At 36.3% G+C, this 21,481-nt stretch overlaps 6 protein-coding genes across 7 annotated transcripts; 4 read left to right on the plus strand and 2 right to left on the minus strand.

The window, feature by feature from the left end:
• Positions 451–1,638, minus strand: LOC18603497 (peroxidase 5). The gene is made up of 2 exons (XM_018120182.1): positions 1,373–1,638; positions 451–1,289 (listed from the first exon to the last, which is right to left on the minus strand). The coding sequence occupies exons 1-2, from the start codon at positions 1,580–1,582 to the stop codon at positions 516–518; spliced, it is 984 nt and encodes a 327-aa protein (XP_017975671.1). The 5' UTR covers positions 1,583–1,638; the 3' UTR covers positions 451–515.
• Positions 3,564–4,697, plus strand: LOC18603498 (putative F-box protein At3g20705). The gene has a single exon (XM_007035518.2). It carries the CDS (start codon positions 3,564–3,566, stop codon positions 4,695–4,697), a length of 1,134 nt encoding a protein of 377 aa, XP_007035580.2.
• On the plus strand, positions 6,242–6,954 carry LOC18603499 (protein RALF-like 33). The gene has a single exon (XM_007035519.2). The coding sequence runs from the start codon at positions 6,312–6,314 to the stop codon at positions 6,696–6,698; it is 387 nt and encodes a 128-aa protein (XP_007035581.1). The 5' UTR covers positions 6,242–6,311; the 3' UTR covers positions 6,699–6,954.
• LOC18603500 (heat shock factor-binding protein 1) lies at positions 7,690–9,729 on the minus strand. Its single transcript, XM_018120181.1, has 5 exons — positions 9,625–9,729; positions 8,943–8,996; positions 8,684–8,707; positions 8,538–8,580; positions 7,690–8,158 (listed from the first exon to the last, which is right to left on the minus strand). Exons 1-5 carry the CDS (start codon positions 9,625–9,627, stop codon positions 8,019–8,021), a joined length of 264 nt encoding a protein of 87 aa, XP_017975670.1. The 5' UTR covers positions 9,628–9,729; the 3' UTR covers positions 7,690–8,018.
• On the plus strand, positions 12,779–14,505 carry LOC18603502 (xyloglucan 6-xylosyltransferase 2). The gene has a single exon (XM_007035522.2). The coding sequence runs from the start codon at positions 12,928–12,930 to the stop codon at positions 14,251–14,253; it is 1,326 nt and encodes a 441-aa protein (XP_007035584.2). The 5' UTR covers positions 12,779–12,927; the 3' UTR covers positions 14,254–14,505.
• LOC18603503 (probable histone-arginine methyltransferase 1.3) lies at positions 16,193–21,448 on the plus strand. 2 transcript variants are annotated; one of them, XM_007035524.2, is made up of 15 exons: positions 16,193–16,597; positions 16,953–17,015; positions 17,367–17,469; positions 17,570–17,713; positions 17,926–18,029; positions 18,110–18,208; positions 18,293–18,362; positions 18,569–18,665; positions 19,105–19,159; positions 19,653–19,736; positions 19,957–20,034; positions 20,368–20,471; positions 20,559–20,731; positions 20,832–20,959; positions 21,108–21,448. In XM_007035524.2, the coding sequence occupies exons 1-15, from the start codon at positions 16,388–16,390 to the stop codon at positions 21,189–21,191; spliced, it is 1,596 nt and encodes a 531-aa protein (XP_007035586.2). In that variant the 5' UTR covers positions 16,193–16,387; the 3' UTR covers positions 21,192–21,448. The 2 variants fall into 2 exon arrangements, with proteins under 2 accessions (XP_007035586.2, XP_007035585.2); XM_007035523.2 differs by having other exon boundaries at positions 16,195–16,597; positions 20,808–20,959.

Below are 21,481 nucleotides of genomic sequence, written 5' to 3' on the forward strand. Positions count from 1 at the left end.
TTTCTTTTTCCATGGATGGAATTTGATCCCTTGATCTCAATGGCTAACATGCATGTTTTTAACCAGCAAGACACAAGGAAATTAAGTGGTATATGTCTGTGCCAATTATATACATTTCAAAGTTTTGCTTTAAAATTTGTTTTGGGTGGAGGATAGTCCTTGGATTTTCTTTCTTTCTTTCTTTCTTTCTTTTCTCCTCTTCTTGCAACAACGGCAAGGGCCGAAGCCCTCCCCTTGTTATTTATTGAAGCTTTTCTACATTGTATAATGTTTAACATCTGTTTATTTCTTTATAGGCTAAAGTGACAATGTAACATGACATTTATATAAGAAAGTTTATCACTTTTATTACTCACTGGAAAGACATAGAAACATTATTTAATTTAAACAAATTTTCTTCCCCGGCAAACCCATATCAAAATCATAAACTACATTATGAAAGCATCAAAAACTCTGTTGTGAAATATCAAAGCAAACACATGAAACTATAAATTTCAGCACTCTCCAGCAGATCTTCAATTCACAACCCTACAGTTCCTCCTGATTTCTCCTTGTTTACCAGTGAGCACATCAATGGAACCCATGTGCACCATTGCAGCGGCAAACTTTGCAGCCCAAGCACTTGGGTGGTTCACATTCTCTTTCACGAACTTCCTTGTCAACATACTATTCCAAAGCACTTGATCTGAAGCCAGCAGTCCCTTGCTGCTCTTCAAGTTCTTGTAATAGTTGTTATCAAGCCGGTTGGGAGTTACAGGATCAAAAGGCACCAATGGATCAGGACCAGTCCGAGTGTTCAACGGCCGAGGGCATTTAGCCTTCAAGAGCCTGGCGTAAGACGGATCCATGGATGGATCTTGTGTAGAAGTCTTATCAAAAGAGTATAAACGTTTCGAGAATGAAGAACAGTGTGAATCCCCGATTGAGTGAGCACCCGAGAGTGTTACCATTTCCTCCATTGACAAACCTTTCCGTGCGAAATTTTGTTTCAACTGTGTCACATTAAAGAATGCATCGGGGAGGTTCTGAGTCACTTCTGCTTCGGAAGAAACCCTCCCATCGCCACGCCCCGAAGGAACACCGTAGTGAAGGCCACCGGCAAGGGTGACACTGTCACGAGCTGCAAAGGCAAGGATATCCGAACATGAAACAGTGTTCGGGCATTGAGCTTCTATCTTAGCCTTTGCTTCGTCGATGACCTGGAAGCCCTGCACACCCTTGTTCCCCATGCTGTCTTTCTCTGCTCGATTGCTGGGTGTGGAATCGAGAAGTATAGAAGCATCACAACCCTGTCAGAAACAAAAAAGGATGTAAACATTTCAACAGAAATGGAGTCTCGGAAAGCAAATGAATAAGTAAATCCAAGGATTACCCTCACGAAACAATCATGGAAATGGAGTCTGATGAGAGCCGCTGGTATTCCAGGATCACTAGCCAATGCTGCCTTCACTGTACTCATCACGATAGCCTCAGCTGATGGGCATGTTTTTTGATAAAACCCTATTTTCAAAGGCAATGATACAGCTGGTGAGATGAAGAAGATGGCCAGAAGAAACAACAGATAAGTGAACAAGCTTGCCATTTGAGCCGATGGGCTAAAAGCTCACGTAAAAACCTGAAACTAGCTATGCTTGCTTGCTTTCGAGAGAGAGAAAAGGGAGAAATATGCATGGAGCAAACAAGCCGTGGCTAAGGCTTATTATATAGGGGGTTAGCAAAGCAAGTAGACAATAATAAAAGCTTAAGCAAACATGAGAATTGTAAAAACAGGCAATGGAAAAGGAATCTTTCCTGTCTCTAATTCCTTTGTGAGATAAATTAAACAATTACAACATGTAAATCAAAAGTTGAAAGGCATAGGGCTTCATTAGTACGACCACTTCTAATATTAAATAAATTCTATTAATTTCAATTCTAATCATTAATGCTTTCTGTGTTTTTTAATTTATGTGGATAAGCTCTATTCTCATAAGAATTTATATTTTTAATTTTTTTTGAATAAAATTATTAAAATATTTTTAAATATGAACAACGATTTGATAATACAAACAAATGACAATTAACAATTAACAATTAAAAGGCGTGTGCCCCTCACACGGTTTCTTTAAGTAGATGAACTTTTATGGCCGATTAATTTCTTTTTCCATTGAAAAAGAACAAATAGTTGATGTATGAGATGATCGGAAATCTCTGAAAAAAAATAAAAAATAAAATCAACATGTCAAGTAGCTATTTAAAAGTAGAAAACTAAGCACCATGTTGCCACCATTCATAATCTGTGAGCAAGAATGTAAGACGACAAAGTGGAATTGGTTTCTTCAATTCCATGGAAAACTTTAGAGTACCAAAAGAGAGAGGTACTTTAGAGTACCTCATTTTTTTAGTAGTTCTCAAAACCCTAAACCCCCGTCTCATAGCCTTTGAACCCTTGATCTCTTGGTCATAACGTGTTATACGAATCCTCACCATCAAGACTCAAGGAAGGCTAGTGCAAAGCTCAGACGGGCTTATACAATTTGGAGCTCCGAGGAGCCCAAAAGGCCCGGTGGACGCATTGCCGGATAATGATTTGTCGAACATAATTTTCGTGTTTGATGTATTATTGGTATACAATATATTTACATTATTACTTTCAAAATAATTAATATTATCAGCAGAGAAAAGAGAGGTATTTTGAAATACCTCATTTGTTCAGTTTAGGGGGTTTTTTGTTAGGGTCTCAATAATTTGTTGCTGCTAACGCTGCTGCTGGTAGCCCTCGAAGCCAAGATCTCAACGAAGATGACCAGTGCACCTAGCCATCAAGATCAAGTGTTGGGCTACGGCAAGCCCTTGAATTCTAGTTATTAAGTGATAAAAAAGGCTGAGTTCTAGCTTCCCAGTCAAATTTGTTGTCTTGGAAAGCTGCTGGTGGGCTGATTTAGTTTGGACCTCAAAAGAGTGCAAAGTGTTTATAATCACTTTCAGTTCAGAAAACCCAATAAACAGACGCATTGTTAGACAATAATTTGAAGAATATTATTTCACATTTAATAATAATATTTATACATTATTATTAAATTATAAATTTTCATCTCATATATATGTAAAGATGAGAAGTTTTCTTATTACTGCTTCATCCTTTTTTGGTTCTTGGGCTGCATAAACATAGAAAAAGAGAGGTATTTCCAAGATCTCAACGAGAATGACATGTGCACCCAGCCATTAAGATCAAGAGAGGGGCAGAAGCAAGCCCATAATCTATATGCCTGGTTGAAACCTGTAGATGGGCAAATAGGTTGATCCTGCCACCCCATTCCCAAGCAAATGGGCTTTTGGATTTCAAATCAGAACCCATAATAATTACCATAATCACATAATGTATATGGTTAAATTTTTGTTAAAATTAAAATCTTATTCGACCTTAAATATAGTACACAAACTCGTCTTTATGCATGAAAAGGGCAAAATGGAAATGATATGATGCTATATAACCTTATGCATCGAAGCAGCTTAGAGTAAATTAAAACCCTTTTAGCCTCTTGTTCATAGTACGCATGTACCAAGCAGGACCAATGTTAACAATGGGGTCAGTATGCGAGCCAGAATTTGCTCATGATCTTCTCCTGAAGATTCTACTAAAACTTCCCGTCAAATCTTTTACACGGTTCAAGTGCGTCTGCAAGCATTGGAACTTTTTAACTTCGGATCCGGAATTCATCCGAAGATATCTAAAAAACATGGCAGCCCTCGAAAGCCACCATGATTTTCTTCTTTATGATTTCGTCCGACGACCTTTTTACATGAGAATATTAAGCGATAGACATGGCGATGATGCACAACAAGTGATCCAAGCGACCAATCTGAAGATTCCCTATTGCGATCTGACTCTTTCGATGGATCCGACCAAGTTTTTCGTTGTTATAGGTCACTGTGATGGCCTGTTATGTGTAGGTATACAAAGTGTCAAATCCCGGTTGCAGGCACTGATACTATGGAATCCGTCTCTTCAGGATTTGAAGCAAATTCCAGTTCCGAGATCTTGGAGGAGGGAATCATGGAGAGTGTTGGGATTTGGTCGTGATTTCTCTACGGATGATTACAAAATCTTACGAGTGTCTAATGAGTACGGGGTTTCTGAGTATTCGGACGTTGAAATCATGAGTATGAAAAATAACTCAATCATAAAGGCTGAGAAGGATCTACCTTACTTTGCCAAATCTAAGCAAAAATCAACCTTCGCCAATGGCTGCCTCTATTGGTTTGCCTGCAAACCCTTGCGTTACGGGATCTACCATGATTTGATTTTGCGTTTTCATTTAGCGAAAGAGAAGGTGAGAGAGGTCTCACCTCCTCCGTGTAGAGTGGACAGTTGTAGCCTAAGCCTTTTTCGTGGCTGTCTTTGCGTGCTGAGGCACAATAAAATTACTGGCGACACTGATCTCTGGGTCAGGAAAAAGCAGCATGGGATGCATAAATCTTGGATGAAACTGATTACCTTACCGGAAACACCAAATTATGGCAAAATTTGGCGACCCTTTCCAATATGTTATATCCGTAACAAGGTTTTGGTCAGTGCAGACAATAAGAACTTCTTTTTGTTCAACCCCAACGATGAATCATATCAGAAGCTTGTCGTCCATGGCATCACATATTGGGCTAAGATATTTCCATACGTGGAAAGCTTAGTTTCACCATATAGTATAACGAAAGCTTGACTTCTCTCAATCTTGAGTTAGATTGCTATTTATTTTTACTATTTATTCTTATTTTTTTTAGCTATTCTTTGGTTTCATTCAGATTGTATGGGCTTAGACCCGACCTATAGATTGAGTGAAAGGCAGAAAATTTTTTTCAATGGGCTTCTCTATTAATGCCACCTAATCTCTAACAAGGCTTCAAACAGTTTCAGTCCTTGCCATCAGGCTCTGATCATATCCTCCTACAATGACCTAATCAAATTTGATGTTTATCCTTGAAATCATGAACAATCCATGACGTATGTATATAATATTGTAATCTTGATGACTCTCCTGTTGATGGCTACTGCATAACTTCCTATGGCCTATGTCTTTTCCCAAGGCAACCCTTCATAACACGGAACTATGGGTGGGTGATTAAGGAACGAAGGGTTGGCAAAATCTTGGATTAAATTGATCACCAACATCTTTTGGTTTTCATTTGATTGACATTCAGAAGGATGTTCTACTTTTACTGGTATAATGGCATGAACCAAAAGTTCATTGCCTGAAATCCTACTCCCCTTTCCTGTATGTTTTACCAGGAAAGACACAAGTTCTAATCAGTGCCAGACAATGAGAATTTCTTCCTGTTCATGGCATTTTCACAGCCTTAGTTTCACCATTTCTGAAAGCTTGATTCGACCTGATGTGAAGAGGTAAGACAGGGCAGATTAACTCCAGGCAATCATATCGAAAACCTGTCTCTTAAATTAGATTGTTGATATGAAAAGTGATTCATTACAAAACAAAAACTCCATAGCGCTGCAAAGAAAAATACTGCAGATTGGCCCCCTTTCATGCCATCAATCAGCATCAACAGCACGAAACGCGCAAAAAATTGTTTGCCAAATGCTCAAATACAAAGACTTAATTTGACACCCTTTGAGTAGCATTCACATGACATTGAAAGAGAAATATATTTTATTTTCCTTCCTCCAAGCCTATACTTATCAAATGTTGTCCACTACCTGGCGCTATCTCAACATTTCATCATAATGTTTAGGATTATATGTTAAGCGAGACAAATTGAATTGAAAAAATTTACAAATATAGTAAATATATATATATATATATATATATATAATATACGTATACATATGTATGTACATGTGCATATGTATGGTACTAGGTAGCTGCCAATTTTGTGGGTAAGAAGAAAATGNTATAGTAATATATATATATATATATATATATATAATATCGAATTTGATTATTACGATTCATATTATTTTCAAACACGTGTTAAGATGTATATAGTATATTTATTTATTATAAATACTTCAAATTGAATAATGATGACTGTCAAAAATCATTCCCTCAATTGAATTTTTTTTATTTTTTTATTGTTATTAATTAATTAATTTTTACAAGGGAAAGCAGTAAAGTCAAAAGATTGATTAGTGGATGTCCATAAAGCGATTGACACGCTTAGATTACAAGTAAGGTCCGTCACGTTAAAGTCAAGTGGCATGCATCGCAAATAAGCCGAAACCCCAGTGGCCATTTGTTAACGTCAATCACTTATAATCCTGAAAGCTGCCCTCGTTACCATTCCCTTCCATCAACAGAAAAAAGCAAAAGAACCCGAAAATGGGAAGCTCTAGATTCTCGCTCAGTCTGCTCGCGATTTGCGCCATCCTAGCCGTCCATGTGGCGGTTTCAGCTTCGTCTCCAACTCTCGATTTCGTCGGCGGCGACCAATTCCTCCCGATTAAATCGGAATGCCGCGGATCCATCGCCGAGTGCCTGATGCTGAGCGGAGACGAATCCTCCTCAGACTTCGATGCCGAGTTCGCCATGGGCTCCGAGATCTACCGCCGCATTTTAGCGACGACTCGTTACATTAGCTACGGTGCGCTGAGGAGAAACACCGTGCCATGCTCTCGACGCGGCGCGTCGTACTACAACTGCCAACCAGGAGCTCAGGCGAATCCCTACTCACGCGGGTGCAATAGAATTACCCGCTGTCGGCGCTAGATTTATGTTCCATTTTATGTCCTTTTTTCGCCTCTCTAATTTTAAAAAATGTAATTTTCCTCCCTTATTTTTTATCCTTATTTAATTATGTGTATTGCTGATGGGATTGTTGTCTTTAATATTTTTCCCAGATATTTATTTAAAACGTATATAAAAAAGTGAAGTGAGTGGAATAAAGATGAAGATCATTGAATAAATTGTGACTATGTTGCTAATGTAATGTAATTAAACCCTGTTTAATTTTATTTCTAATATATATTAATTTCGGTATTGTATTTATTTTCTTTTATTGATATTTTTTTCTAATTTTTGGGTCCATGATATTAAATTTATGGTGGATATTATTGATTTTTGTGGTACTGAATCTATCGTTCTCTGGAGATATCTGACAGCCAATGGCCCAAAAAAAGTAAAATTTGTTGTTGGAAAAATAGCTGGATAGTTAAAGAGTTAGCTACAATAAATTGTCCCATCTTCATTTCAAGCCTCAATTTTTAGATTAAATCAAGGCAACACCAAGCTATGTTTAACATTAATTAATAGGATTCAATTGACCCCAGAAATTGCGCCTAGTGCTGGGGTGGGCGGGCCATGTGGCGAAGCTTTTCATTCATGGAATCTAAATCTTTTTCCAAAGTGAAAAGGGAGGTAAAGAGATTGAAATTGGGAGTGAATTGCGATCCAACTGTAATGGCATTATCTCTCTCACCTTTTTTGCTACAGCTCAGATGTCTGTGTCATATTTGCATGTATATCCAGGACCACCGTTGCAACACCATTTTTGTGCTTAAGCCCAATCAAACACCTTAAATCTAATTAATTCCTCAGTGAGTGGCATGATCTACAAAAAATAATGAGATTCTTTCAAGCATGAATACCTCTGCCAACTACTCTTTTTCTTTTCTACATAGCAAATCAAATTCCTCTTCAGGTGCTCATGGTGTCGCCTGCGGTTCCCCTTGTCGACACTAACAACAGCTCATCACAATCATGGAATTCAAATCATAGAATATACATTGAGCAAAAAGGTCTAATCATGGCCTTGAAGTTTCTCTGTGGAGAATAAAAAACATGCTGCCCACACCTTGCGGTATTCAATGCAAGGAGGAAGGCAAGCATCCCGAGGGTTAACAATATTCTATGGAAAATAGCTATTAGGGAAGGCCATGGTTACACGTATCAGGTGTATAATTGTCTCTTCCAAAAGTTGATACTACTGGTTTTCCATCTGAGAAAGGCTATGGAGTGGGGAGGAAAAGAAATAGAGTCTAGAAATACCATGTTGTAGACGCCTGATTCATTTATGCTATCACAGAACTGTTAAACTTCACTGGGTGACTTGGAATCATCCTTTGGCACAGCAGGAACTGAAGGAGAAGAAGAGTTCTCCGCACCCATCTCTGCTCTGAGATCATTGATGCTTTGCTCTAGCTCATCTATCCTGCTACCCATCTCATCAAGTGCATTGAAGTTAAGGATATCAAGAAACCATTTACAAATGGGATGCAGTATCTTATTCTCTTGAGAATAAGGAATATACATCCCATTAAGATGAAATTGCTTCATTTTGGCTTTGGTAGGACTAGAGGAACAAGGACAAGTGAAACAAAATTCAGCAACCCTCCCACGACTTCTTTCCTCAAGTAAATAAAAGCCCAAGCTAGAAACAGACTAAAACCTTGGCCATGAGCAAGTAAAGAAGCCAACCTCCACCAAAAGGACCCCAAAATCAACAAATCATATTTTCTGATGCCATAAAATACCAATGAAGCAATTTCATCTCCTCAAGATTCAGTTTCCTAGTACTATGCAGTTACTAGGTAAATAAGAAAAGGATATTCTTCATAATGATGGAGTCAGACATTGTTTGAAACCTCGATTGCTGCAAGATGTAACAATACAGCCAACTAAGCTACATCTGCTTAAAATTCATTGTTCCTCTATTCCATACAGAATCTTAAAGCAGTTGAAAATAAGAAACTCACCATCTGTTGAAGCAAATTCTGGACCTGCAATAGGAAGAACTAAAATTCAGAAAAAACTGGATGAAAATCATTTAAACTATAGAACCAGAAGGTTGCAATATGCATACATATAAACATCTCAAAATTCCCATGCTTTCCTAAATTTAGCTAAAACATAAAATGTTCCAACGAAAGCCAGCCAATTCGAGTGCAATGTTTTTAAAATCCCGATTAATGTTATTTATGATAAATAACAGTACCGACTTGAAAAGGAACTCACAAAAGCTGCCATATCACCAGTGCTCTGTTTTGGATCAACTGAATCATTCCCATCCTGCAGAATAAAAGATAAAACCAAAATCATGCAACATAAAATGCCATCAAGAGTATCAATATCTGCTACCACATCAAATCAGACTGCATGATAGGTGCTAAAGGAAGCAAACCTTTAATCGATGCACGTAAAGTTCAAGCCAAAAGCCGGCAAACAAATATCAACTCAATTACACCCAAAAAGCTCAGTCATCTAATCTATAACTTAAACATCACCGCAACATAAAAATAATTAAACAGCTACATTCCACAGTTATTGGTTTCAGCAATAGATTCTTACATTCTAACTCCATTAACAAGCCGCATACAAGAAACATATCATCGAAACTAGTGGGTTTCCATATCGTTAAACATTTGAATCTAATACTCACATTTACTTTCCAAGCATTTCTCAGCAACCAAACAGAACTCCAGCACTTTCAAAACTACAATTCAGAAGAAAATAAGACAAACAAAAAAAATCTTCCTAATATGGCTACCTCGTACAATGGAATGGATCAGATTCACTACAAGAAAATTCAAAACCCTAATCGAAGAATCTTCGATGAATGTGTAGAAAATAATAAAATGAACCAGATTTTAAAGAGAAAAAAATAGAAAAATAAGCTAATAATGAAAGAGGGAATCACCATTCTCGAATTGTTCAGCTGGAAATTGCTAGCAGATTTGTTGCTGGTTGGCTGTGGAGAAAACAGAGCAATGGCTAAGTCTAGGAGGGTGACCGAGTGAGAGAGCGAGCAGTGAAAACTACTAGAGAGATTGAAGATGAAATTACCTTTTTCTCCCAACCTTGTGTTCATTTACAGAACGACTGGTCCAAGGGTATCTATGTAAAAAAACAATGCAAATATAAAGTCTTCGTCAATTTATTATCCCGTGTCTTGCAAGTAACAGATAATTATATTATTAAAATTAAAAATATTTTTTCAATGAAAGTTATTAAATACAATTAAAGTTCTTATTATAAATTAGATAAAGTTTATTAATATTTATAATAAAATTTATGAAAGTTATTGATGCAACTAGAAATCTTATATATTTTTAAAATAAATAAATCTTGTTAATATAAAATATAAAAAATTTAAAATAAAAAATTAGATATATAATATTTTCATTAATAAAATTTTTTTCAATATTCATACTTTTATATTTATAATTTGAATAAATCTTATTAATATTTATAGTATAAAAACATGAAAATCATTCAAAAGAATTAGAATTCTTATATATTTATAAATTAGATAAAGTTTATTAATATTAATCATAAAATATATTTAAAATCTTAATTTCAAAATATAATAATAAGTAAATATGATCATTTTCATCAATAAAAGAACTCTGAATCTATACATATATATATATAAGCTTAATATCACAATGGGTCCTAAAATTTGATTTTACGTCTACTTTAAAGTTTTAGCTTTCATTAGATAGCTTAATTTTGTAAAGGTTTCTTTTTTTTTCTTCTTTTGGTGAACAATATTTAAAAAATTATTGAATCACTTAAGTGATGTCAAATTACGTTATACCTCATTTAATTGTACATTCGAAATTAATATCAATGAAAATTAAAAATAATTCGATTTAAAATCACTAATTAAGTACTTGTTCAAGACAAGTCCCACCTTAACCATAAAAGTCAACCAAAAATTCTTCACAAAATCTAAAAATTAATTTAATATGTGGGGAATTTAAATGAAACAAGGCATAAAAGCAAAAAAAAAGAAAGAAAGAAAGGAAGATTAGGAGCCAAATTTTCTTCTTATAGAAATTTTATTAGACAAATTAGAATGAGAAAGAATAGGGTCAAAAAAACATAAGTGGTCAATTGATTTTCAAAGGTGCATTTCCAAACTCCATGGAATCCATTTATGGAAACCCAAGATTTGCTCCGCAGCACTCATCTCCACCCAATGATTTTTTCCCCTCAATAAATATTCATTTCCCAATGCTCAACGCCTTTTGCAAATGGCCTCTCGAATTCTCCATAGCAGACTCTCAACATGATCAAACAACCCGCGGCGCCACCTCCGGTGAGGGCCAGACCGGAAGACAAGAAGGCTAGAGCCAAGAGGGCTCTCTGCTCACTCCTCACAGCCATCGCAATCCCCCTCTCCCTCACCCTCTTCGTAATCTTCAAGTTCGGTTCGGGCAAAAGGTACCGTGCCATGGCGCACAAGCCGTTTTGGTTCCCCCCGCTGTGGCTCATACACCTTGCCTCGATCGGGACAAGTATCCTCATGAGCCTGGCAGCTTGGCTCGTCTGGGTCGACCGTGGGTTCCATGTGAATTCCAACGCTTTGCCCCTCTACGTTTCCCAGATATCGCTGAGCATCGTGTGGGATCCTCTGGAGTTGGTCATGGGTGCGGTCGGGCTCGGATTCTTGTTCTGTTTCTTGCATTTCGGGACTGTTATTGCATGTTATTGGACTTTCAGGAAAGTGAATCCCTTTGCAAGAGATCTCGTTAAACCTTGTTTGGTTTGGTCCGGATTTCTTACAATAGTTAGTTACAAACTCCTAACCCTTTAAATTTGGTGACAAATCTAGAAGCAATGTTAAGGTGAATTAGTGTGATACATTGAGAGTTAGAGAAGTGAAAATTCTTTTAAATTAAGAGATTGTAAATATCTTATATTTATTGATTTTTGGATTTAGGATATTCATATTGCATGCAATTTTTTGAAAGATTTTTTATTCACATCAAGTTATAATATTACCAAGGCACAACAAATTATTATTCATCTAATTTTCACAAGCAAATGTTAATTACATTATTAAGCATTAAGCAATCACGGCTGCAATTGTTTAAGATTTACGGGGATATGCTCAAAATTTGAAGGCATACTTAAAATCTATTTTATTTTCCATCAAATAGTGTAATTCGTTTCAATGTAATATACTCTTTTATTGGTAGGGATGAAAATTAATCGATTCAAATTAAAATTGTTGATTGAATTCGGTTAATTTGGATTGAATTTTTCAACTTCGATTTTAATCCATTAAGAAGAACTAATTGAATTCGATTAATTTTTTACTCACTTATTAATCGATTAATAGAAATAGTTTATTTGATTATTTTGATCAAATTTCGGTATTCAAAATTTTCAATCGAATCAATTGAAAAATAGATCATTAGTAATCTATACTTAAATATTATTAATAAATTTTAACAATATATCTTAAAAATATATTTTTTATATACATAAATATTATTAATGTTCTAACATATATTTAAAAAAGACTTCATTTACGTTGAAATAATCAATTGAATTGATTGAAATAACTCGATTTTGATTTTTTTTATTTTTTATTATAATTGATTCATTTCAATTCTTTTTACTAGAATTAATTTAATTTTTAAAAATTTTAAAATTAAACTGATCATATGGATCAAATCCTCAACTTTATTCATTAGATTAAAAAATAAAAGAAAATAAAAAATTTAATGACCCAATGCCAAGTGCCAGCTCATTAAAAAGTCAAGCTCTTAATTAATTTTGGGCCGTCCTTCGTTAAGCCTTAAATCAAAAAATGTAAACCCATGTGATTGGAGTAAATGCAAATCTCGAACAACGTGCGCTCCTTCTAACTGGACTAATTGACTCACCCCCTGTAATTGAAGCGCAGCCACCGTACGATCTCTCTTTACCCTGCCCCACCCATGGGATCTACGGTCGTCGTTACACCATCATAGATTTAAAATTTCCATCAACGTGCTCCTTAAACCCCCTTAAAAATAAAAAATAAAACAAAAATATAGAGGCGATCTATCTGTTTCCTACTTTCTATTTCCTTTTTAATTTTCCCTCTTTTTTCTTCCTTCCTTCCTTGTTCACTTCCCAGTTCCCACTCCACCGATTTCTTTCTACCCCTCGGTTTTCCATTTATTTACAATCCGAACCAATCGACTGAAGGGGCAAAGAAACCAGGATGTTGGACCGGTGGTTACGACCTCTCCGTTCCCGAGCTAAAATAACCGTTCTCTGCCTTCTACTAACCTTCATCGTCCTACATGGCACCTTTACCTCCGCGAAATCCGGCTCCTCGGAGGAAAGCTCCGACAACCACACCTCCTACGCTTCCCGCAAGCGGGCGGAGTCCCGCCGCTCACTCGAAGAAGCTCAGAACGACAACAACGATAAGAACTACGCCGAATTTGAAATCTCCAAGATTCTCGTCGATGAAGAAGGCGGAGACGAGGAAAAGCCCCACCCGAACAAACCGTACTCACTCGGACCTAAGATATCTGATTGGGATCAACAAAGATCTGAGTGGCTCAAAAACAACCCTGAATTCTCAAACTTCATCGGTCCAAACAAGCCCCGAGTCCTACTCGTCACCGGTTCGTCACCCAAACCGTGCGAAAACCCGGTCGGCGATCATTACCTATTGAAATCGATTAAGAACAAGATCGATTACTGTAGGTTGCACGGGGTCGAGATTTTTTACAACATGGCGCTATTGGATGCGGAAATGGCGGGATTTTGGGCGAAATTACCGTTGATTCGGAAGCTTTTACTTTCGCATCCAGAAATCGAGTTTCTCTGGTGGATGGACAGTGATGCTATGTTTACGGACATGGCGTACGAGGTTCCATGGGAAAGGTACAAAGATTCTAATTTGGTTATGCATGGTTGGAATGAAATGGTTTATGATGAGAAAAATTGGATTGGATTAAATACGGGTAGCTTTTTGTTAAGGAATTGTCAATGGTCGCTTGATCTTTTAGATGCTTGGGCTCCGATGGGCCCGAAGGGGAAGATTAGGGAAGAAGCCGGGAAAGTTTTGACCAGGGAGTTGAAGGGCAGGCCGGTTTTTGAAGCTGATGATCAGTCTGCGATGGTTTACTTGTTGGTCAAGGAAAGGGCCAAGTGGGGAGAAAAAGTTTATTTAGAGAATGCTTACTATTTGCATGGTTATTGGGGAATTTTGGTGGATCGTTATGAAGAAATGATAGAGAATTATCATCCGGGGTTAGGGGATCATAGATGGCCCTTGGTTACACATTTTGTCGGGTGCAAGCCGTGCGGGAAGTTTGGGGATTATCCGGTGGAGAGGTGTTTGAGGCAAATGGACAGAGCCTTTAACTTTGGGGATAATCAGATCTTGCAGATGTATGGGTTTATGCATAAATCACTGGCCAGTAGGAGGGTTAAGAGAGTTAGAAATGAGACTGCTAATCCACTTGAAACTAAAGATGAGTTAGGGTTGCTTCATCCAGCTTTTAAAGCTGTTAAGGTTTCAGCATCTTCATAATGGTTTGTTGGAATAGCTTCATTGGATTGATATGCAACAGTCATACACTGCTGTTCTTGATTTATTCTTTTACTTTTCTATTTCGATTGATTGCTAATCCTTCCTTTTGGTAGCCTGATGTTGTCCTGAGTTTTTATACTTTCATCACCAATTTTCGAGTTGTTGATTTATACAAAGGAAATTATTTCTGGTATAGATTTACCCTGTTTAGTAACATACTTAATGGTTGGAATTGTAGTACTCTTTATCCTCTATACGTGTGTCATGTTGGCTAAATTTTGCATAGATATTTCAGTGTCAGTTGAAATCATAATAGCACTCTTCCTTCAATGAACTGTTTGATTACCTGAGGCCTTGAGTTTATTAGTTGTGTTGGAATGTAAATGCTTGTACTTATTCTTGCAAATATATGATTGCTGAGCAGAAAGAACACTAGGAAGATAAACAGAGGAAATGCTGTTGTGAAGATCGGTAATCACCACACCTAGATTTTTAAATAACCATAGGATGTTGCCTGATTTAATGTTTCAATGATGAATTTTAATGGTTGTCTCTGTTCAGTGGGTATGAATCTGTTTGTAGATGACCAATGCAAAGGGAACAAGAACTAGACATTGTTATTTTAGTTGTAATTGACCTGAACAAACTTAAATATGCCTTGCAATTGTTTGTATGTTACTGCTGGTTAGAAAGTTGCTGGTTAAATTAATATGAATGAAGTTGATGTCCAGGGAGCTAGCCTCTCTGTTTCTAGCATACTTTGGCCCTGAATTCTTGTGAGAGAGTAAGAGTATTGCCATTGTTACCACTGCTCTGCACAATGCACTTTTGTTAACCAAAACTTAGATCACTATCTTTTGCCTTTGAGATTACAGTTCTTCCACCTCCTCCCTCCTTTCCTAACTCAATTCGAGTTCTCTATAGAATCTTGAAGTGAATGGAATTCGATGTAATGTCTCTGCACCAAAGAGTTGAGTTGAGTTGAGTTCATGCATCTGGATGAGAAGAGCTAATGGAATCATCCGTTGGAAAAATGAGATTCATGTTCTGTTACCAGTCCCTGATATTCTTTATGTTTGTGCTCAAGGATTATGCTCTGTCCAGGATGGATTGCAAAATGTAGCAGCAACTTGAATGGCAAACTGGTTACTCTGTCATCTGATCTCCTCAATCTTTGTTCACTCTTGGGCCAAAATGTCTCTCTTCCATCTGTAATTTTATCTATGGTAGCCTTGGCATCATCCTCTCCCCAAGAAAAGATGAAAACAAGAAAAATGTAAAAAGCTAATATAGATAGAAGAATGAAAGGAAAGAATTTTTGCTAGTGTATTAGCAGGACAAATGAAATAAACAATGATAAAAACAAAAAAATAATTGAATTTCATTCCACCCATTCTTTCAATCTATAAAAGAAATTCCCCTTTATCTTATATATATTTTCATTTTCTTCATAGTTTTTTATCACTAAAAATATTAATTAAACAACGTCAAATTAAATAATTGTTTGATACTATCAAAAGATTATCTACCAATTACCTTACTAATTTTTGACATGCAAACTTGGTATAAGTGTAAGTAGAAAAAAAATCAGAAATTAATTTCCTAATGCAAATAATTTGGTAGCAAGTCAAAATTTTTCTACTTGATTCTAAAAATTATAAGATTAAATAAGTTGGTAGCGCGAAAATAAAAAAATAATAATAAAAACAAAAAATTCCCATTCCACTAAAAAATTTTGTCTTTAAATTTGCCCTAAGATTTCACTTGAAAATGTTCAACTCTCCTATTGGATCCATAGTGAAAACAAATCCAACGGCTATGATGCTCACACATCACCAATCACACTCAAACTTCCCTCTGAGCAATCAGCTTCTACCTCTAAATACAAAAACCAAAAAAGAAAAGTAAAAAACAGGCTTTTGTTTTTTAGTTCAGTCTCCATAAATCAGCTAAAGCGAATGTCTTTGTTCCTTCTCTCACTCGGTGGCGGCTCGCTCAAGCTTTGCCCTTTCTTCTCTTTCTTTTAATATATATATATATATATATGTATATTTACCTTCTTTAACAAAAACCCTAATTTTAGAAATAGATTAGGTACACTAAATTTCTATTTCCTTTTTTTTTTTGTATAATAATGATGGAGGGTTCAGCTGGGCTAAAACATAAACACTTGGAGTTCACTTTGGCGGCAGTTTCTGAGCTGTCTTCTTCATCGGTTTCTTCTTCTTCTTCTTATACGCCGGTGATTGCTCGGTTCAGTGCTGATGGTGGAGTTGCGGAGCTTCGGTTTCGCCAAGGTTCGGAATTTATTGATGGCTTCAATGTCGATCTTGGAACCGCTCAGGTAAGAGAGAGAGAGAGAGTTTGTTGTTTTATTGTTGAGAAAATGGACATGCGATGGAAAGATAAAGAAAGAGGAAATCTTGGGCAGTTTTTTTATTTTTGGTTTCAATTTAAATCAGAAACAAGCTTGGGTTAGTGAATGACTACATTTTTCTTTGGCATTGAAGAAGAGCATAGCGAGTTGCCTTTTTTTTTTCTTTTATTTTGATTTTTTTGCTTTGGGTTTGCTTTGAGTTTCACTTCTCCGTGAAATTTGTTTGGATTATTAAAATTTCCAACTCTGGAATGACATTTTTAGTTACTGACAGCTTTGAAGGGTGTAACATGGTTGAGTTGCTTGTTATTGTTGTTTTCAGCTCTTCAAGTTGGGGCCTGTTAAATCGCTTTGCGTTTCCGAGAGTTCTGAAACCAATAAAGAGGTATTAATGTCATTTCAAACTTAATATTTTGAGGTTCTTTGCCTGATACATATGGAAGTTTAGCAATAGAAGGAACGGTGATGACTTATGAATTCATTCTTTTAATTTCTTGAAATTTTTCCGTTGTTTTTCTGGTTTGGATGCATGAAAGTCCATGGTAAGCTGCTGGTTATACCTAGCTACTTCTTTCTACTTATTACTTGGATTATTGCAATTTGGAGTATATGTCCTGGGCAATGTTTTTTTGTCAAAAATTTGCGTAATCTTTGCTTTTAATATGTATGATATTACTGTATTATGTCAAACCAGTGCCAGATGTTATATTTTTTGACAGAATTTCTTTTGAATCAGAGACCATATTCGTGGGGAGTCACCATTGAATTTAGAAATGAGGAAGAGAGCAGGGACTTCCATTCTGCATTTGAGCAATGGAAGGAGGAAGATGTTGTTCAAGGTGCTACTTTTGATACCTCGTTATTATCATGCAGACAAATTGACTGTTTATTGGCTTTTATATTGTCCTTATTTCTTTCTTTCTTTTTTCTCTCATCCAGGAACACATTTACCAAATGGAGCCATTTCTGCTTCTAAGAGCAAGTTTGATAATAAAATCGAGCCATCTTCTGCCAAAATGTATTTCCATTATTACGGACAATTGCTACATCAGCAAAATATGTTACAGGATTATGTGAGGACAGGTTATATCACAAAGCTGTGTTTCATTGTTTCTTTTGATTTTGTATTACATATTCACTTTGAATTTTGTAGACACTGCTAACAAAGCTGACTGCTGTGAGATATTATAGCATTATGTATGATCAACATGCAAACATAGTTACCAGACAAGTAACTTTTACTACAGGTCACACATTTTACATGCTGATCATTTCTTAACTACATTTTTCTCCAGGAACCTACTATGCTGCTGTAATTGAGAACCGTGCAGATTTTACGGGTCATGTGGTAGTTGATGTTGGTGCTGGCAGTGGCATTTTGTCGTTATTTGCTGCACAGGTATTCTTAACCTTTTGATCTACTTTACAATGTCCTGTGGTTTGTAGGTTGATGCCCTACTGTTTTCTTCTCCCTATTAGGCTGGAGCAAAGCATGTTTATGCTGTGGAAGCTTCTGAAATGGCAGAATATGCTCGCAAACTTATTGCTGGGAACCCCACATTAGGTCAACGGATTACTGTATGTGCTTGTCTTGTCATGTTGTTTTGTGTTCTCTCTAATATCAAGATTGATCTGGTTTCTCATTTGTCGTGTAAAATATAGGTGATCAAGGGTAAAATTGAGGAAGTTGAGCTGCCTGAGAAAGCAGATATTCTGATCTCTGAACCAATGGGTATGTTGATGTGTGAGGATTTGCTTATGTCATTATGTGGTGATGATGAAAATTCCATGATACCAATGAAAATTTTAATTTTTAGTGAGAATTTGAAAAATGAAATGCTTTGAAGATGTCTAGAATTATTTTGTGGATGTTTAAACTTTTGTTGCTTTGTTTTGATTGAAGCAAGCGTCTTTAATTGGTTTTTGGGTCACTTGCAGGCACCTTATTAGTTAATGAAAGAATGTTGGAGTCCTACATAATTGCAAGAGATCGGTTTCTTGTGCCTAATGGGAAAATGTTTCCTTCAATTGGAAGGTAAAAGGTCCTCCATTGAAATCTGTTTTTTTCTCAAGCAGTTGATAAATGATTTCCGACTTGCATATAATATCATCCTAATGCTTTTAGGAATTTTACTTATGAAAACTTGCATTTTACTTGGTCCTACTTTGCCAGTCTTTTTAATGAATTATCATGCTAAACTGATTTAAATTATAAGCAGTTTTATGATTGCTGTCATCCTATTGTTCCCCTTGGTTGTTCAATTTAATTGTTTTATTTGATATGGTTTTTTCCCCTTTTATCTTTTTTCTTTTGCTGGAACGATATCACTATTGTCACTGACTACATATATCTGTACCATAGGGTTTTCTTGTGTTCCTGTTGTTAATTTCATTGATTTTTGTTTTGATCATCAAGCTGTAAAATGCTTAAGTCTTTTTCCTTGAGTTAGTCTCATGCTATCTTACTCTTGTAGGATTCATATGGCACCTTTCAGTGATGAATATTTATTTGTTGAAATTGCAAATAAGGTATGTATTTGACATTGTTTTGCTGGAGTATTGTATGCATTTTTATACATGCATGTGTAAATTTAAGTCTTTGAAGAAAGTTGATCTAAAATGTCTCATGACTTGTTGGCATGAATTTTTTTCCTCCTCCAGTCTTATAAGAGAATTACATAGAAAGTCGCTGTATAATTTGTTTTATACTGTTTTTGAGCTTCCATTGTTTGTTTCATGCATTTTGCTTTAGAAAATAAAGAACCTTACAGATTTCACAAGTTTTCAAGAGGATGGTTTGCTATTGGAAACTCTTTTGAAACATTCGATATATTGTATGCATAGTAATGCTGTCAACCCCAATGTTTTCTTTTCATTGTGCATTTTATAAATTATAGGCATCAGATGGTCTCTCCTTCTGCATTCCTTGTTTTGCTATCAATCTTCCCATGCTGTTCCTTTTTTAATTTTGCATTATATCTACCTTTTCTGTTCCTTCCCCCTAACCCAGGAAAATTTGCAGGCTCTTTTTTGGCAGCAACAAAACTATTATGGTGTAGATCTCACACCCTTATATGGGTCTGCATTCCAGGGATACTTCTCTCAGGTTTGTTTTGTACACCATCACATGCTTCTGTAGAATGAAAAGTTGATACTTTTATAGAAGCATTATTAGAATGCAGGGTTCACATTTGGGTTTTTCTGATACTTGCCAATAACATTTCTTTGGCAGCTGCCATACCGGTCTTCATGTGTTTATGGTTACTCCATTGCTGTTTCATTCTGTTTCAACTAAATTTTAATGAAATGCTTTTGCTTTCGTACAGCCTGTGGTGGATGCTTTTGATCCAAGATTATTGGTGTCTCCTCCTATGTGCCATGTAATTGACTTTACTGAAGTAAAGGTATCATCGAGGCATTGTCTTGAGCCTGTTATTGATTGTTTAGTCTCTTATAGTAAACTTCATGTCATAAACATCCATTTGTGTTGTATCTTGATTCTTGGTTGTTTTGTTGAACTCTGTACATGTGAAAGCAATTTTTAAGTGTTAGCTTGTTGCAGATTTGTAGCTTGAGTTTAATGACCATGGGATATTAAAACCAATTTTCTGAGTGGTGCAATACTTGTCACTAAATTTTGGCTGTTTGATTTAAACTTCTTTCTCTTAACATAGTTGACTACTTTTGATGGTTATTAGTAAATGTGTAGTCAACATGTTCTTAATTCCTTTTTGCAGGAAGAGGACTTATATGAAATAGATATTCCATTGAAATTCACAGCATCTGTGGGGACTAGAGTTCATGGCTTGGCCTGTTGGTTTGATGTTTTGTTTAATGGGAGGTAATAATGTTCAATTTTTGTATTTTCATTGGATTTGCAGTTTCATCCAATCTAACTACTGTTAAAACTGCTTTCTTTTTTAAACAGTACTGTGCAAAGGTGGCTTACCACTGCCCCTGGTGCACCTACAACCCACTGGTACCAGATACGATGTGTTCTTTCTCAGCCAATTTATGTTATGGCTGGGCAAGAAATTACTGGCCGACTTCACATGATTGCCCATAATGCTCAGAGTTATACCATATATCTAACATTGTCAGGTTGGTTTTGACCTTGTTTCTGTGTTTTTAATTTGCTGTTTTGTTCTCCTAATGAGGTATGCTTCAACTCTTATAGCTAAAATGTGGGGCCCTGGGGCAGAACAAGGAGGAATTCTTCAGACCTCATCATGCAAACTTGATCTCAAGGAGCCTTATTATAGAATGTCGCAGCCACAACCCTACACATTGGCACAAGACCAGCAACCACATCAGCTACTGCAGGCTCAGGTATCAGCTTGTATCCGATTTACGTGCCTTGGTTTTTAGCTAATTTCAGGAGTGCTTTACGTGCATGTGCATCTAAAAATTATCATCTGCCTGCATGGTGATCTCATTGCTATTCATAAACGATAATTGTTTCTTTGCATTTTAACAGGATATACCGATCCAGGCTGAGGATTTAGAGGAACCTGAGTTGCTGCAGCAACCATCAGAAAATTCAGGCGCTCAGCTCCAATAAGTTACTGAGTGAAAAAATATTCGAAATTCCAGAGTGACGAGGATTCTAACGGGCATGTGTCTGTAACATAAATTTTGCTTTTACCCTGGTAAATGCTAGGGTGTAACACCTCTGGTCATTTGTACCATTTGTTTCAGATCCCTGTATATTGAAACCAACGTGATTCACTATTATTATTTGAGTGGCTGTGTGGGATCTTTGTACGATTTTATCATGATTTAACCAGTTTAATAATCAAATCCTGTTCAGTGGGCGAATCCAATCTTCCAGTACAGGTAGGATTTTGCACA

Source organism: Theobroma cacao, chromosome 4 (genome assembly GCF_000208745.1).
Source record: "Theobroma cacao cultivar B97-61/B2 chromosome 4, Criollo_cocoa_genome_V2, whole genome shotgun sequence".
Classification (NCBI taxonomy): Eukaryota; Viridiplantae; Streptophyta; class Magnoliopsida; order Malvales; family Malvaceae; genus Theobroma; species Theobroma cacao.